This window comes from Puntigrus tetrazona, chromosome 23 (genome assembly GCF_018831695.1).
Source record: "Puntigrus tetrazona isolate hp1 chromosome 23, ASM1883169v1, whole genome shotgun sequence".
Taxonomy (NCBI): Eukaryota; Metazoa; Chordata; class Actinopteri; order Cypriniformes; family Cyprinidae; genus Puntigrus; species Puntigrus tetrazona.
Window position 1 is genome coordinate 6,857,636 of NC_056721.1, and position 16,881 is coordinate 6,874,516.

Here is a 16,881-nt window from a genome sequence, read left to right on the forward strand (position 1 = left end):
ATGAAGGACTTTAGATGCGACCTCAGCGGCTTTTTTGTGACGCTGGACCACAAAAAAAGTCATTTTTTTTTTTTTTTAGATTTATACGTCATCTGAAAGCTAAATAAATAGGTTTTCCAGATATTGACAGGACGACAAGTCTTTGAGGGTGCAAAAAATCTATTGAGAAAATCGCCCAATCAATGCACATTACTAATCAAGTTTTGATATATTATAAATTTACAAAATATCTTCATGGAACACAACCTTTTCCTTATATCCCAATGATCTTTGGCTATTATGAATGGCTTTGTGGTCCAGGGTCACATATATTCACATTTCAGCGATAAAAAGCTTTAAAGTATGGCAAAATAAACATCCTTTTAACCCAAATTTTAGGTATGTATAACATTTTAATTCATAACATTTTACAGTGTTTAACTATTATAAACAGTACTACAAAGTCAGTCGGTTCTTTATTTCAATGGGAACGTAAGTCAAAAATAATTCCACTGGGCCCTCCGTCCTATGACCTACTGACTAAGATATTCCACAGAGGACCTCAGCTGGCCCTCTTCATCACACGGCCATGGACAAACATTTGTTATTGCCACCCTGCTGGTTTGACTACTAAGATTGTTTGGGTGTGAGAAGAGGTTTAACTTTAAACTAAACCCTATCTGGCCCTGTTCTTCTGCCCAGTCCTATTACATAACAAACGTTTAGCCTGACAGATGTATGTGCCATTTTGATAACCCCCGATGCTGGGCGCAGAGCCCATCAACCTTCAGTGGTTGGCATAGATAAGAGGGAAGGGAAGGGCACTAGACTGTGGCAAGGTGGCAGTGTCACTGGAAAGAATGTCAAGGTTGAGTTTTTCATGAGTTACTCTCCCTTCAGACAGCAGCCACAGTCAACGACCCTCCGGCTCCAGAAGATTACCATCATCATCACTGTCATCATTATTATATGATTGCTTACTCTTTTTCTCCTTTTATGTCTAAGTGACCTTTTCTCCAAATAATATGTAATTACTTAGGTTCTCTCTGGCACTTCCTCACTGCATTGGTGCTCTTTTGTAACTCACGGACGCAGAACATGACATAATCAAACTTGCATGCAAATAATACGCCTATTCACAAATGCAAATAGGATGCAAAACGTCCATTTTCATCAGCAGCACTCCGTGTGGCCCAGTAAAGTGCACATATACTATAAATGCTATAAACTAGTTTGAATATTTTGTATCAAAGAAATGTGCGACCTAAACCCTGTCTTTAAAAACTCTCCAGTGCAACAGTTCACAGGTAATAATCCTCCTCTTCTATGTCTCCGTTCCCTTCCTCAAAGCCCAAAGCCTCAATGTTGTGTGTGATGTCATCAATTCTGCGGTTAAAATCCTGGGAACCGGAAGGAAGAGTCCAGCCGTCATAGCCCCGGACTGCTGTGGCAGATGTGCTGCTCATGCTCCGCTTGATCCGGCCAAAACTGTCTGTCAAAATCCCACCCTCTCGGATCCCAATGTCTTCCAGAAACGTCTCGAACACTCCTACATCCTTATCTGGAATAAAGGGCCTCATGCCTGCTCACATGGAAGAAGGATACGTGAGATAGACTATACGTCCGTAGACAGCATGCATTTGTTGGATTATAATTGGGAGTAAGTATTCTTATATTCACATTAACGAGCAAGCATTTTGAGAACTTACGATGAATACATTTTAGAGATCCTTTCGAACTTTGGAGTGCAGTAAATCATACTTTTATCCAGCAAGGACGCATTAAATTAATCAAAAGTGACAGAAAAAACACTGAAACTGCTTTTTCCTTCCACGTTTGTGATTAATTGTCTCTATCCAGCTCTGTAACTCTACTCTATAAATTCCCTCTAACAATACTGAATGGCGAAAGCACAGACTGTCTTGCGCTCGTCCAGAGCTGCATGGAGCTGACTCAGCCTTTAGCTTGCGTGTCAGGCTAGATGAGTCTACGGCCAGCAGAGGTATAAGTGGCTCAGTGGGTGTTATGTAATTGTGTCTCTGTTGCACACAATCGCAGCAATTTGCTTTAGCCTTTACCAACTCACTTCTAAATTAACATCTACGAGGTCTTTCTAATCAGGTTGGACAAATTGGGTGTCGTAGGACTTTACTGTTTAATCCATTATTTAATGACTCACTATCTAAATATGTATTTGTGACAAATCTGGGATAAGAGAGTTATTTATAGTTTGGAATCGTGGTCATAGAGTTATTTATGGGCTGTGTCATGTTTTTTTTCCCCAGAGCTGCTAGTGTTAGTAGAGAGTTCTGTAATTCTGTCACGCTGTGAAAGTGTGATGTTGACTGCTCCAGTGAAGCCAGGTGCTCATGAATATCATGAATGTATGTTGCTCAAATCCTCTCTAATGAGCTAATGATAGACGGCAATTACACAAACTCTGAATACAATGCCAGACTTGATAAATCATGACTTTTTGAAATGACTTCGGACTTCATAGTGAAATAAACCCAGTTGAACAAACACGCCCCTTGGGATTTAAACAGCCACTCAAGAGAGGCAAAGAAAGAGAAAGAGAGAGAATCTATGGTGTCTTTTGTGTTCTGTGTTGTGGGTTTCTCACCAAGCAGCAGGAACTTGCGCGAGTCTCCATAGAGCTGCAGCAGGTCAGTGCAGAACTGCTCTATCGGAGCACCAAGTCTGTATTCTCTCAGAAACAGAGCAAACTCCTGAATCTCCTGAGGCACCAGCTTACTCCTCAACTAACCAATGAGAACAGGACACAGAACGTTTAAGAGACACTCATTTAGACAACTGCAGTGGATTGTTCACCCACAGATGGAAATATACTCATTCTATACTATTGGGAAATGGAAGTACTGGTATTTTAAAATAACCATGATTCATTTTGTGTTTCCAAAAGTTGGGAACCACATTTGAAGGCAAAATTTTAAAAATACTTTATTCAGTCCAGTTTATGCAGGAACAATTCTTTATTGGCATCTATCCGCTTAAAAATGTAAATTCTATTGGTATAGCTTCTGGTCTCATCTGCGTCCAGCTATCCAGCTCATTACGAATACACTGGTTTTAGTGCTAACTGTTTTACCAGTTACTGCATGTTGTTATTCTCCTCGTTCTAGCAAACTGGAAGCCTCACCCATAGGATTACTTCTGTGTCGTACAGAAAGGTGGAAAGGAAGGCGGAACCTTCAAAGGGATAGTTCATCCAAAAATGCAAATTCTGTCATTAATTACTCATCCTCATGTCGTTCATTCCAAACATGTAAGACCTTCATTCATTGTCGGAACACAAATCAAGATATTTTGACATTTCTGATTCTGCATAGGCAGCAATACAACTGACAAGTCCCAGAAAGGTAGTACAGACATCATTAAAATAGACCATGTGACATCAGTGGTTCAATCGTTACTTTTTAAAGCTCCAAGAATACTGTCTGTGTGCAAAGAAAACTAAAATTATAATTATTCAACAGTTTCATTTTTATTCATATTTCATTTTTGGGTGAACTAAGCCTTTACCGTACAATGCTTTAAGAGTGGAGTGGTGAGTTTGGTCACATGGTGTGTACAATATATGCATGTCAGATTGTATCCAGGGGCATCAGCCTAAGAATCTCACCTTAACAATAGGTATGGATTTGTGAGTCTGCTTGTTTTAATGGAATAAAATAATTCAAATGAACTAAAAAAAGTAAATTGTGAAGTACAAATTAAATTTTACACTTTTAGTCTGTTTCTGAAACATATAGCTTTAAAAGACTTCAAAAGGCTTTAAAATACATTGTGTGTCTCAGTGTATGTGTACATGTAGTAGTATATCCATACAACAACATGAGGGTGGGTAAATGATGGCAGAAATTTGATTTTTAGGTGAAGTCAAGTGTCACTTCTATTACATAATTTTCTGTGTGTAAGCATCTTACAATGATCATGTACTCCTGCAGACTGGCATTACAGGGCTCAGAGTCGCTGTGTGTGGAGGCCAGGCTTCGATGTGACTCATGGCAGGAGAGAGATGAGCTCTCACTGTAGTTCTCACTATAATACGGATCAAATGCTTCCTGTGAACCATCACTGTGAGGAGAGATAACACACATGAAGTCAGATGTGACAGAGCTTATAAGTTATTTTTAATACCACACCCCCGTTTGCTCACATATATTAAAATAGCTTTTAAAAAATATATTTGCCCTCCAGCTCTGGGCTCCAAATGACCAAAATATTACACTGTAGCCCATGAGTTTAAAGATCTTTGTCCCAGCAATGGCAGACAGGGTAATCGCATTTGCGTTTCTGTGCTGTTGGTTACTGAGGCAATGACTTGCAAATTCAAAATTGAAGAAAGTGTATGAATGTAATGATAATTCATGAATCATAACATAACAGACACTCACTATGAACTGCAGCAGCTGAAGTCTGTGTCATAGCCATATGTCATGTCAGTAAGGCAGCTGTCACCTTGGACAAGTATTGATGGGAGGAGAAAGACAACATGTTATAAATTTGCGCTTTTAAGTGGCAACTGGAAATATAATGCAAAATATGTAATTGAGTGTATTCTAGATATGCACTGACCGTACAGTTTAGAACAGTTTTAAGTGGGTGATGTCAGAAAGACTGTATTTCTTAAACATTACATATACACTTTTATATTAATTACATTGAAATGCAATAGAGTTATTAATATAAGTCATACTAAGAATTTTACATTTATATTTATCTGGCTATCATAATTATACATGACAAATGTTAGTTGTCTTTTTAATTCAATTAGCTTCTGTTTTCCCCCTGCTGTTATCAGATCAGAAGAGACCTGTGATCTGTTTTTATAGACTCATCAGTTGGGAAACACTGTTTTGAGGACGTTCAGCACTGTAGAACTTTGTTGAAAGAGCAATAGTGATGTCACTCACTCCTCTGTAGCCAATAGCGGTCAGGCATGGTGTAGTGATATCCCGCCCTGTCGACACATTCAATGGTCTGATGTCCATAGATGATCTGAAACATTTGACAGATGAGTGCGCAGTACTCCTCTGCAGCGTCCTGTGTGAGTGATCAATATAAGAACCGAATGAAGAGCAAATCATGGCTACATACAACTTTTAAATGCTTCTACCTTTCTGCTTTTCTTTCTTAGACAGACACACGTACTGCACACCAACAAAAGCAGCCAGACTCTAATGTGGGTCAGCACAATCCCATCCATATTAATGTCCGCAGGCACACAGAGACACACAGATTACTGACACAGCATGCTGTTACATAAGTCTGGGCATTACATCACAGGGGAGTCTACTCTGAGCGCGCTGTTTACATCACAGCTGACACAACTCATCTCGTCAGCACGGCCACTGCAGGAACGCAGCTACAGCTCACCGTGAGGCTCACACACACTGATAAAATCAGGATCACAATCACCTAACATCTATACAGCAGCAATAATTCATATCTCTCTAAATGTCACAATTGCAATGCTTGTATTGTCCATCCATTCAGCCATCATTGCTAATTAATTCATCCAGCATCCATCCACATGAAATCCTGTCTCTCCATTCATCCAGCCAGACAGCCATATTATTGGCTTTAACCCAACTCACAATTATTCATCTGTCCATCCGTCCATCCGTCCATCCATCCATCCATCCATCCATCCATCCATCCATCCATCCATCCATCCCCTTATAATTTCTTTTACACACCCATCAATTATTGACCCTTCATACATCTATTCACCTAATCATAAATCACTTATAATTCCTTTACAGACCAATCAATGATTAACCCTTTCATACATCCATCCACCGAATCATCCATCACTTATAATTTCTTTACCAACCAGCTATTAACCCTTTCATACATCTATCCACCCAATCATAAATCACTTAAAATTCCTTTACCCACTCACCAATTATTAACCCTTTCCATCCATCCATCCAGCCATCCATCCATCCATCCATCCATCCATCCATCCATCCATCACTCATAACTTATAATTCCTTTTACCCAAGCATCATTTATTAACACTTTCATCAATCCAACCAGCCATCCACAATGTGAAAGTGTTAATATTATAAACGTTCTAATGGCTTTCATCCATCCATAGATACATGCATATCTAATGCATCCATCCATCTATCCACCCATCCATCCAACCATCTATCTAGCTAGCCAGCCAACCACATTACATAAGACATATAACTTGAAAAACATAACAGTTTTTTAACCCATCCGTCCTTAATTTTTAACCTATTTATCCATCCCTCCCTCTATCTTAAAGCCTTTTTAACCCATGCATTTATTCATCCATTCGTCCATTTAAATGGCTGGATAACCTCACCCTGTTCTCTACAGCCAGTATGACGAGGTTGCAGTAGGCATCAGGGCATGGCATGGGCTCCAGTGGATTATGGTTCCTCCTCTCCCAGCTGCCGTAGGACTTTCCCCTCTCCCAGCTTCCTGTGCAAGCCTGCCTGCGTTCCCAACTGCCACCTGGCGTGTGCTTCCTTTCCCAGCTTCCACCTGGTTTAGCTCCAGGCCCGTGCCTCTTTTCCCAGCTACCTCCTATGACCCCTCCACCTCCCCGACGTTCCCAGCTGCCCCCTACAGGCCTCCGGTCCCAACTTCCACTCACTGGTCGTTTCTCCCAGCTACCTCCGCATGGCTTCCGAGTCTGTCTTCACGCTCCCAACTCCCGCTCACACGTTTCCGTTCTAGGCTGTCCTCATCACCACCACCACCACCACCACCACTTCCTCCACCCCCTGTCCCACCTCCTCCACCCACGCTGCTCTGTTTAGGCTCATGGCGGGACGAGAGCTTCCAGTCCACACCACAGATGGTGTGGCGGCGCTCCATGGTGCCCCCTGCAGGCCTGGGGTCAGTGTTGCTTATAGTTTGTCTGCGGCTCTCCAAACCAGTGGGCCTGTTCTCCAAAGTGTCACCAGCTAGTACAGTGTCCACATTCAAACCTGAGAAAACAAAACACATTATCGAAGATTCATTTTTAAAAGTTTGCATGGTAAACATCTGACAGCCATCTTTTTTTTTCTCCAATTTACATACTTCCTTACGTACTTTGTTACTTATTTACCTAGATGAGTTTTAACATCTGTAACTCTGTTTTTCTCTGAAACTAGATTATTGTTTTCCAATATTTGTAAGCTACAAATATTGAAAAAGAAGGTAATTTAGAAATATAGAATACATTCCTAAAATGTGTTTTGAGCCTAATCAAATGTACTGAAGCAGAATATACAGTAACCAAGTTTATCTCTGGCATCCTAATTTCCTACGGACCAGTTTTGAGCACCAGTAGGTGCAGTGCATCATCCCGCAGGTAGGAGGCAGCAGCGATTTCATGTGTGGGGATTCTCAGCAGCAGTTTTTCGTTGTCCCTCCAGGTAAGCAGCAGACAGCGAGCAGACAGGCTGAGAATGCAGTCCTGCTCCACACTGGTCTTCAGAGGCAAAACCCTCAGTTTCTACAGACGGACACAGACACAATGCATCATCTGCCACATGAAAACTTATAGTATGAAAAAAATTCAAAATTGAAAAATGTTTATTTTTAAAACTGAATGATCCCTCTTCTGAATAGCATTACAATTACTCTCACCCTGGCTGTGTCCAGAAGCTGCAGAAGCTCATCTCTGCTGGACGGGTTCAGGGAACATGACACCCAAGTCAAGTGTCCCAGGAACTGTTGGTGACATCTATAAAATTCAGCTGATGTTTCCATGCGAATGTGAAGCGTTTGCTTTGTGTTGTCGGACTCACCTTGACTTCCTTTTCCACATAGTCGTAGATGAGTCTCTCTGGGTGGATGAGGTAGTCAGGTGGGTAGAGGGGGACAGTGTGAAGGGGTCTGCGGTACACACTGCCTTTGTCTGCCTGACGCCGGCTAGATTTAGGGAACACTAGGCGCTTTACAAAGCCCTGAGACAAGAGTCGGCATAAAAGATAGAAGATGTAAAGTGATGATGAGAGATTTAGCAAGAATGAAGGTTAAGTTCAAGTTTTTTCCCATTGGGTTTTAAAAGAAGCAAATTAAAAATTGTGACTTTATATTTAATATTTTAGCCATTTTTCTCACAATGCTGAGAAAAAAGTCATAACTGTGAGATATAAACTCAGAATTGGTACTTTATAAACATTTAAAATGGCGATATATATAAACTCTAAAAGCTTTTCTGTCTATCTATCTATCTATCTATCTATCTATCTATCTATCTATCTATCTATCTATCTATCTATCTATCTATCTATCTATCGTTTAGATGCAAAAGCCTCTAAGCATGTCTGACATTTTTCTTCAAAAAGAGCATTTCTTTCTGACAACTTCGTATGAGCTTCAATGTAATACTGGTACTTTTCAGTGGCTTGAGGCTGGATGTTAGCGCGTTTCAAGTGGAAGCACTTGATGAACATATGCCATGTTTAAAGAGCATTCCCTCAGTATTCTTATCTCATTTTTGAGCATCTCGCAGCATTGTTAGCACACAATATAGTTCACCAAAACACAATACAAAATATTCATACGGCTAGTAATATGAGCTTCGCGTTAATAGCACCAGCGACTCTTCTTGGATCTGAATTTATCCAGAACACGTCAGATTTGCGAAAGGCTGTTAAAATCTGCTTTTATGATGATGTAACACACATCAGCCTGCTGCTCAAACTGTGACATCAGCGAGACAGCTGTTAGATATGGAAGGCAGATTAGAGACAACGTGCCTCGCCGACATCCCGCTGATTTATACAGCGTGTGTGAGGAAAAGAATTTCAAATATAAGGAATGCGTATCAATCACACGTGTCGGTGACGGTGTGTGTGTTCACTATCAGATGTGATCTAATGGGGCTTATCAATCATCCTGACTGCTTTCTGGGTGTTAGTCAAAACGCATTAAGAAAGGCAAATTCAAAACAATTTATCAACCACATCGCATTACTCTATCGTTAAACCTAAACACAACTATTACCCCCAGCAATACATAATAAGCTAATCCTTTGAAGATAATATGAAGCTATAATTGGCCTCTTATACTGCTGTGTCCCACGGCTCAGAGGATTTGCCGTTTAATTAGTGACCCAGAAATAGAGCAGAATCTCAAATATTTGTTATTCATTTTATGCCACAATGTTTCTTTGTTTTAAGGCTTGGAAAATCCACACATTTGTGATGTGATCGGTGCTGGATATGACACTGATGCCGCTGCACGTGGCCTATAGCTATTTAAATATCCTTGGAGTGTATGTTTGTGCTTGTTCTGTAGCCAGCGAGCTCCTGTCCCACGAGACAAAGGTTGTACTGTGTCCTTTATTTAAAATAACCCAGTTGTTGCCTCAAGTAACAATCACTTTAGAAATGCAGAAAAAATAATGAAACATAAAAGTCAAAAATGGCAGGCTGTGAAGCATATGCAGCAGGCAGAACTGAGAAATATACAGTAGGCAGAACAGAAAATACGCCACGCACTTCAAACGCACATCTTTGAAATATTCCTAGATGTATGGCCAGCTAGTTTTAGTGTATGACAATGAGGAAGAAGAACTTACCTTCTTGGCTCGCTTGGGCTCATAGTCCATATCGACCAGCCTGATGGCTAGCTGTGTGTGCAAGAGTGTGTGTTTGTATGTGTGTCCCTGTTTAGGACAGGCCCAATCTCCTCTCTCAGCCTCTGGAGCCAGGCAGGACTGTGCAGGAAATACACTTCCTGCTGGACAGGAAACTCCACCAGAGACTCTGATCTAAAACCCCAAACACCTCCACACTCATACTGCTGATAACACATGCTCGTACAGTACACACACACACACACACACACACACTACTGAAATGATTGGACATTTGTATGAAACCAATGAGATGGCACTAAACAGAAAGACTACACACATCACACACCTAAATTACATAAAGTCAGATTTGCAGAGATTTGTGGAGCAAAACAAATTCAAAGTCCTTCTGACAATTATTAAAATGAATTAAAATGAGTTTTTGTGTAGATTTTTTGCTATATCAATACTGAGAAACAAATAGGCCCAAGACATCAAAAAAACAAACAAACCAAAAAAAAAAACCTGACCGCAAGTAACACAAAACAACTATGTGGCAATCTTTTTTGACAACATTCAACCAAAATCAAAATATTAATTTGCGATTTAAGCCAAATTGGTTTTGTAGGGCCAAAAACATTTTACTGTAATATGCTTTTCTCCAATGGCGCTTTGAGGCTTGTCTCCCAAGTTTCACAGACTAGACTAGACTAGAATGTGAGTCTGAGCTGTTTCAGCTGAAAGAAACACCTCCAAACAGAAATATTACATTTATGACTTAGCATGACATAGTAAAATTTACAAGTCAAAAAAATTTACATTTTTGACTAAAAACACCAATGAAATTGACCTTAGCTCAGTCCTGCCAGTGATTCCTGCAATTACTCAAAGCCTCCGCTGGGGGGCAGTGTGGGCCAGCACTTTGTTTCAGTGGGGAGTGGCACTTTAACGTGAGGCTACACGGTATGAGGATAGCTGATAGCTAATCACCTGCAGAGAGACCATGCTCACTCACTGCCCGGAGCTGCACACACACCCAAGCTATGTCTTTACATTTTCTATACAGCAAGCGCGTTTTATAGATTCCTAAAATAATATTGCAGTTGTTTGACCTGTTGTAACCTTGTCGAAATGAAATCTATTTGATTTTACTGTGTGCAACAGTGCGGTTTTCACTACGCCCGATGACATTTACCAAAGAAATGTAATGAAACTTTATGACGAGGGAAAGTAGAACCGTTTCTAAAGTCACGTGCAGTTTGTCAGAGACTCTGGGCTTGGATTGATCTGGATTGTTAAACAGCCCAGGGGAACATGCTGGTAGCTCAGTTTAAGGAGGAACAGATCACATAAACCCAATGTCATACTGGGACAATGGCCAGATAGTCCTTGGAAATCAGTGGCAGATGATCTGGGCCATAAAGGACACCGAGGAGTAAGCAGTCTGCTTTTGTCATTGCGCAATCAAAAGTAATCCTACATACTTTCTTAAAGGGTTAGCTCACCCAAAAATAAAAGTTTTGTCATTAATTACTCACCCTCATGCATTTCAAAACCTTAAGACCTTTGTTCATCTTTTTGATGAAATCGGAGAGCTTTCTGACATTGCATAAACAGCAAATCAACTACCACTTTCGAAACCCAGAAAGGTAGTAAGGACATCATAAAACTAGTTTATGTGACACCAGTGGTTCAACTGAAATGTTATGAAGCAGTGAGAATAACAAAAATAATGACTTTATCCAACAATTTCTTCTCTGCCAGTCTTTGATGAATGTGCCACAAATGCTTCAGAAGGCCTTTATTAACCCCCAGAGCCGTTTGGAGCACTTTCATGATGGATGGAATGCGCTTTATTTTCCTTCAAAATCTCACCATTCACTGTCTTTATAAAGCTTGATATAAAGATGGTATTTGTTTGAAAGAAGAAAGTTGTATACATGTAGGATGGCTTGAGTTTGATCCTGGGATAATTTTAATTGTTAAATGAACTATGCCTTTAACATTAACATAGGCTACTAATAGTTAAAGCAATTATAATATGTATTTAAAAAAGAGCAATAGTATTGGGATTTGTGGTCAAGGTTAAACCCGATCTTCATGCTCCGGTCCTTCAGGAATAGATCTCCACAGTTCACAGAAACTTACATTTAGGTTTGATTCCATTCAGCTATGTGATATTTCATGCAAATTGCATTACATGTGCCGTACATATACTTGAAGAGTTTTCTCTTGTAGAGTGTACTGTTGACCTGGAGAACCCCAGTGTGTGTGTTCTGTGTGTGTGTGTGTGTGTTTGTGCGCTCACTGTTACAGTAGAGGATGCTGTTGACCCCCTTAAGGGCATGAGTGGAGGAGGAGGAGAGCTAATGGTGGGTCAGTTTTCAGGAGAGGGGCCACACTGAAAAGCTCTCAGACCACAAATACAGTACACTCAGACACACATCACATATACCTGCAGCCCTGCTTAATGATCCTGCAGTTACCACAGCAACCTGGATACGACTAAGGATACGACTTTCATCTCATGCTCTTTGTCTTTCACCAGATATTTTAGGTTTGTTATATGTAACATACTATAGCCTATATTTTACACATTACAAATTATATCTTTTTTTTTTACCCCATTTCATAAAACCCGTATAGTTTCCCGTTTGAACTGATTGAACTCCAACACTGGTAGCAATGTCCAGTTTCTTTTAAGCTGATTAATATTGATCAACCTGTTCACAAATCGAAATCAATTTTCCAGTCAGCAAATCACAGATTCAGTAATCTAATTGAAACGAGTCTTCAGTTCAATTAATTCATTTTGAATTAGTCTCGACTGATTCAAATGGTAAAGGATCCTCAGAGTGTACATATGAAGTATATCAAATGGCAGTGCTGTGACAAGGTAAATAAAAAAAAAGGTTAACTTTGTTAAAAATAAGCAGCGACTCTCAAAGTTCCAAGACACTGCATGCGATCCTGTGATGTTTTGAATGTAGGTTGCACATATTTATTGTAGCTTGGAGTGATTTTACACATTTATACGATTTGTTTATGCCCATATACAGGCTATAATTAAAAAGCAATGCTTGGAAATCTAGGGCAAAAGTTGTTAGCATTCAGAGTGAGTTTGATTCATGCACTGATAATTGTTCATCCGGTTCATGATACTCCTGTATGATGGATAATGCACTGTGGCAATTTCTATACAAATGTTTCCTGCTTCTGAATTAATTTTAGCTGTAGGAAAACTGATTCTTTGTCAAATTACATTTGCATTTAAATGTATTCCTTAATCATGCGCTTTTATCCAGATTGAGAATAATACAAGCTGAAGGAATCAATCCAAATGCGAACACTATACTAAATTCCCAAAAGTATCAGAGTTGCAGAATTTTTAAAGAGCCTTTATAATGGATTATGATTTGGTTTTAGAAGTCCCAAACAACAGGTTGACATGTATGCAAGGTCAAAAAACCTCTCATTTTCTTATAATATGCATTTATTTTTATCTTATTTGTTCAACAGCTTCCAAACAATTCGTTCAAGGACACGTGTCGATGTCAACATGAAACGGCTTGGGACTGAATCAGAGTTGACGCTTTCTTTAGAGAGAACTTTATACATGGTGCACTTTTTGATTAAAACTTTGCAGGATGTTTTCATTCACTTAAAACTGTGTTACACACTGCATGAAAGTTCATTTGCAAAAATCTATAATGGGGCACTTTAAAGTGCTCTTGGAGGAGGTTTTCAGTTGTTTTATGAATATTTCAGTGGATTCTGGTACTCCTGTGAAACTGTAATCCTAGATGTCTTATTTTATCAGTAATACATTTCACTTGTGATCGGCTGCAGTTGCATGAGCATAGCCCCTAAGAATTAGTTAGAACAACTAACAGTTTAATCAGTCTTACACGATTAGTTACTCTTTTGCAACTGACCTTAAAAAGCTATGACCAATCTTCTCTAAGCAGTTTATGCAACCGGCCCCTGATTTGAGCAAGGTGTGGAGACCACCATGAAGCAAAGACCAGGCACTCTGAACGACAACTCATTTACTTCACAACCTCCAACAATAAAATCCCTGTATGTGTGAATGTCCTATTATAGGGCAGCATGATTACAGCCCCAAGCGGCTTTTGCTCTCCATCAGCGTCTTCAGACTGGACAGCAGGGTTCTTGTCATTGGAAATTACCCACCATGACTCTGGGTTTTTCTGCTTGGTTTTTAACCAGGCAATAGAATTTCAATGCAGCAATCAAGACCTCGAAAGACCTCACAGAGGAGTGAGAAAGACAGAGAGAAATACTTCAGCTGATGTCTTGTGATGGTTTTGTAATTGCGGTGATTTCTTTACAATTGCCGTTACTCAAAAAAAGCCTGGAAAAGAGCTAAGTAGGGTAAGCAGTTAAAACTAAAAAGAGGTCTTAAGATTTTACGAGGTGACAAAAAAGTCTTTCTTTCTCTCAAGCACACACACAAACATTGTTGTCCCCAATAGTCGGCAGTTTTTCATGGCCAAGAAGAGCATTCGCTCTTGCCAAGCCACAAAGCCCCCAAAAATTCAGAATCTAAACTCCTTATAACCACAGCAATGGCCGCCCCCTTCCAAATAACAAAATAATGAGCGAAATGAACACATACAGATGTAAAAGGGTTTTGAGGCTTGTGGATGGAGCAAACTAAGACTCACTGCTCTAGTTACTGTAAATTGAGTTCGCATACAACATTAGAAGTCACTGTCAATCATTTGGGGGTTTTTTCCCTGTGAAATGCAACACAAACACTCAGACGTTTGCAAGTTTTATGTTCCAAGATGCTCCCAAAACCATTGTCATGAAACACTCAAACAGACATTTTCAAATTTTTTTTTTACTTTTCCGAGGCTGTCATCTGAATCTTTTTTTTTTTTACAGTATTATTTTCATCCAACTACATTAGATCACAGCTTTTTGTCTTACTATATGACATTTTTTCTTTATCTTTACAGATAAACAATGCAGCATGACCAGACAACCCAAAAAACATTCATACCAACACACTGGCACCATTCTATTGTAGATACATATAACAAAAGATAATATCTATTTATGAATATTCGATTAGAAGAATTATATCAAAGACATGGCCACAGAGTCATAAAAAATAAATCTAATAAATAAATAAGTCAATAATTACAGAAGAACTCTTTTGAAGAAATGGATGATTGGACTCGCTAACCTCACCATTCACAGAAGCAAATAATACACAATTTGTACTGTTTTCAGGTCACTGAACATTAAGCTTAGACCAATACAGCAGCCAGGCTGGTCCTGAGGAATACTGATTGGTCAGTTCATCTATATTTTACAAATGTCCACTTCTTCTCATCATGGTCATTTTTTATATGTTCAGTGCATAGGCAGAAAGGTAAATCCCTTTCGTAGTTTCACTTCCCATGCAGGTCATGTAAACACCACGTTACTTGCTTCCAGCCTGATGTGCACTTTCGGACCAGTCATGCGCTCCCAGGCATCCGAATGCCAAATGTGCCGCGGTCCCACCGTGTAGCACCATGCCGACCGTCAAGGATCGGACCTTAACCTCATGGCGGCTGAGTTCCACCTCTGCATAGAGATGTCTTGTGGAAGGTGGAGGTATGAACAACACTACACCGTAGTCTCATACTCCGTCACTTCTTTGGGGTTGCTGAAGCTCTGGTACTGGATGCGAGGCGTCACGGGAGATGTATTTTCCAGCACCAGGATGGTCTTCCTCAGCCTTCGGTCAATAAAGTGGGCATCCCAGGCAGGGTACCTTTTTCTTGGCAGGTCGATGCGGATAACGGGACCTTCAGTTCTTGGGGGACGTGGGGAGGAAGCTGGGGGAACACTAGGAGGCCTAACCTGAAACACCGGCAGGCAACTCTCTCTATCCCCGGCCCCTATCTCCCGATCTCCACCAGTAGTCCTTTGAAGTGTTCTGGGAGGGCTAGTAACCACGTCCGGTTGGGGCAAAGGGGTTTCCAAATCCCCAACGCCTCCCAGACCGATTACCCCCATTCCCTCCTCAACACAGCTCCACTGAGCTCCCAGGATAGGTCCGTCTGGGTGGAGCAGGCAATAATAGACGAACATAAAGAATGTTCCCAAAGCATAGCTACACACCACCACACACACAATAATCAGGGCATAGAAGTCCGAGGTATGAGGTCCCCTGTGAATATACCAAGCGACGGTGAGAGCGACGTTCTCAACCAAGGTCACGCAGTAGTACACACCAAGCCGAAAGCGGGCACGGCCTTCTTTGACATTGAACCAGCAAAAGATGTAGATGATGCCCACCACCATGTTGTAGATGATCTCCTCCCACTTGGACATGCAGAAGTCGGTCTCGCCCTGGATGATCCAGAAGGTCATGGCGCACCAGTGGGCCACGATGAAGATCCCGAAGTAAAGCTGGAAGACTGAAGCGAAGAGGGCGAAGGCGATGGTTCGAGCACCGATGGTAAAGAGGTGCCAGAGCATCTGAACAATCACGGCCTTGTAGGACATGGGGAGCTTGTCGTCACGAGAGTCACGCAGAACCTTCTGGTAGGATGCGATCATCCAGGCGAGAGAAACCAATGAGGCAGATGCGGAAAGACCTACAGAGACAGAGCGAGAAGAACAGGGAGACAGCTTGAGCAATGTCAAGGAAAGAAAGGATACAAACTTTACAAAACGATACAAAAGCAGCTTGGCTAATGCATTGCGTGCATGTGGCACTGTTCTGGTTACAAACATAAGTACTAAGTTTATGGAGTTAGCTTTTTAATGTCTGTGCTGTTGCTATTGTTTGTGCAGTTATTTAATTGTCCACAAAGTAACTTGCTCAACAATATGCGCTGTTGCTCAACCACGATAGTGGCTGACTTAAAAGAGAAAACAAGCCATAGAAGACACCCACTATAACTGAAATGGACAAAATTGAGCTAAATTTATTTTATAAAACATATATTCACAAAATTGTCTAAGAACCCTGGGACTAGAAATGGCATTATGTTCACCACATCGTTTTTCTTTTCTTCTATAATTTTATCGAAAGTTTTATTATGATAGGACAGGTTTAGATCTAGATTTAGTTTGTACAGTGGGTCCTCAAGCCAGGATTTGAACTCAGGACGCCAGTAGCATAACAACACTATACGTCTGCATGCTGCCCACAGGCCTACCGGTGCTGATCCCTGCCTGATTTTTCTGTTGATGCTGGATGAGAAAGGATGTTTTGCTAGTTAGGCTCGTCAAGAAGCTGGAATACCAGCACATCAGGAGCCCTTGCTGGGGACTAGAAACCAAAGCAAAACATATGC

The 16,881-nt window shown here is 40.7% G+C and overlaps 2 protein-coding genes across 2 annotated transcripts in view; both read right to left on the reverse strand.

Moving 5' to 3' along the window:
• Nucleotides 1–371: 371 nt before the first annotated feature.
• On the reverse strand, nucleotides 372–9,665 carry ccm2l (CCM2 like scaffold protein). Its single transcript, XM_043225551.1, is given in 11 exon segments — nucleotides 372–1,561; nucleotides 2,603–2,741; nucleotides 3,927–4,077; nucleotides 4,398–4,461; nucleotides 4,917–5,046; nucleotides 6,341–6,676; nucleotides 6,679–6,971; nucleotides 7,300–7,483; nucleotides 7,618–7,701; nucleotides 7,779–7,937; nucleotides 9,560–9,665. Coding segments are annotated over 11 exon segments (1,851 nt in total). The 5' UTR covers nucleotides 9,590–9,665; the 3' UTR covers nucleotides 372–1,280.
• A 4,676-nt stretch (nucleotides 9,666–14,341) lies between these two features.
• Nucleotides 14,342–16,881, reverse strand: part of LOC122328429 (XK-related protein 7-like) — a 54,440-nt gene continuing 51,900 nt past the window's right edge. Inside the window, exon 3 of the mRNA XM_043224119.1 lies at nucleotides 14,342–16,176. Within this exon, the coding sequence (XP_043080054.1) occupies nucleotides 15,200–16,176 (977 nt within the window). The 3' untranslated portion in view covers nucleotides 14,342–15,199. The remainder of the gene's footprint in view (nucleotides 16,177–16,881) is intronic.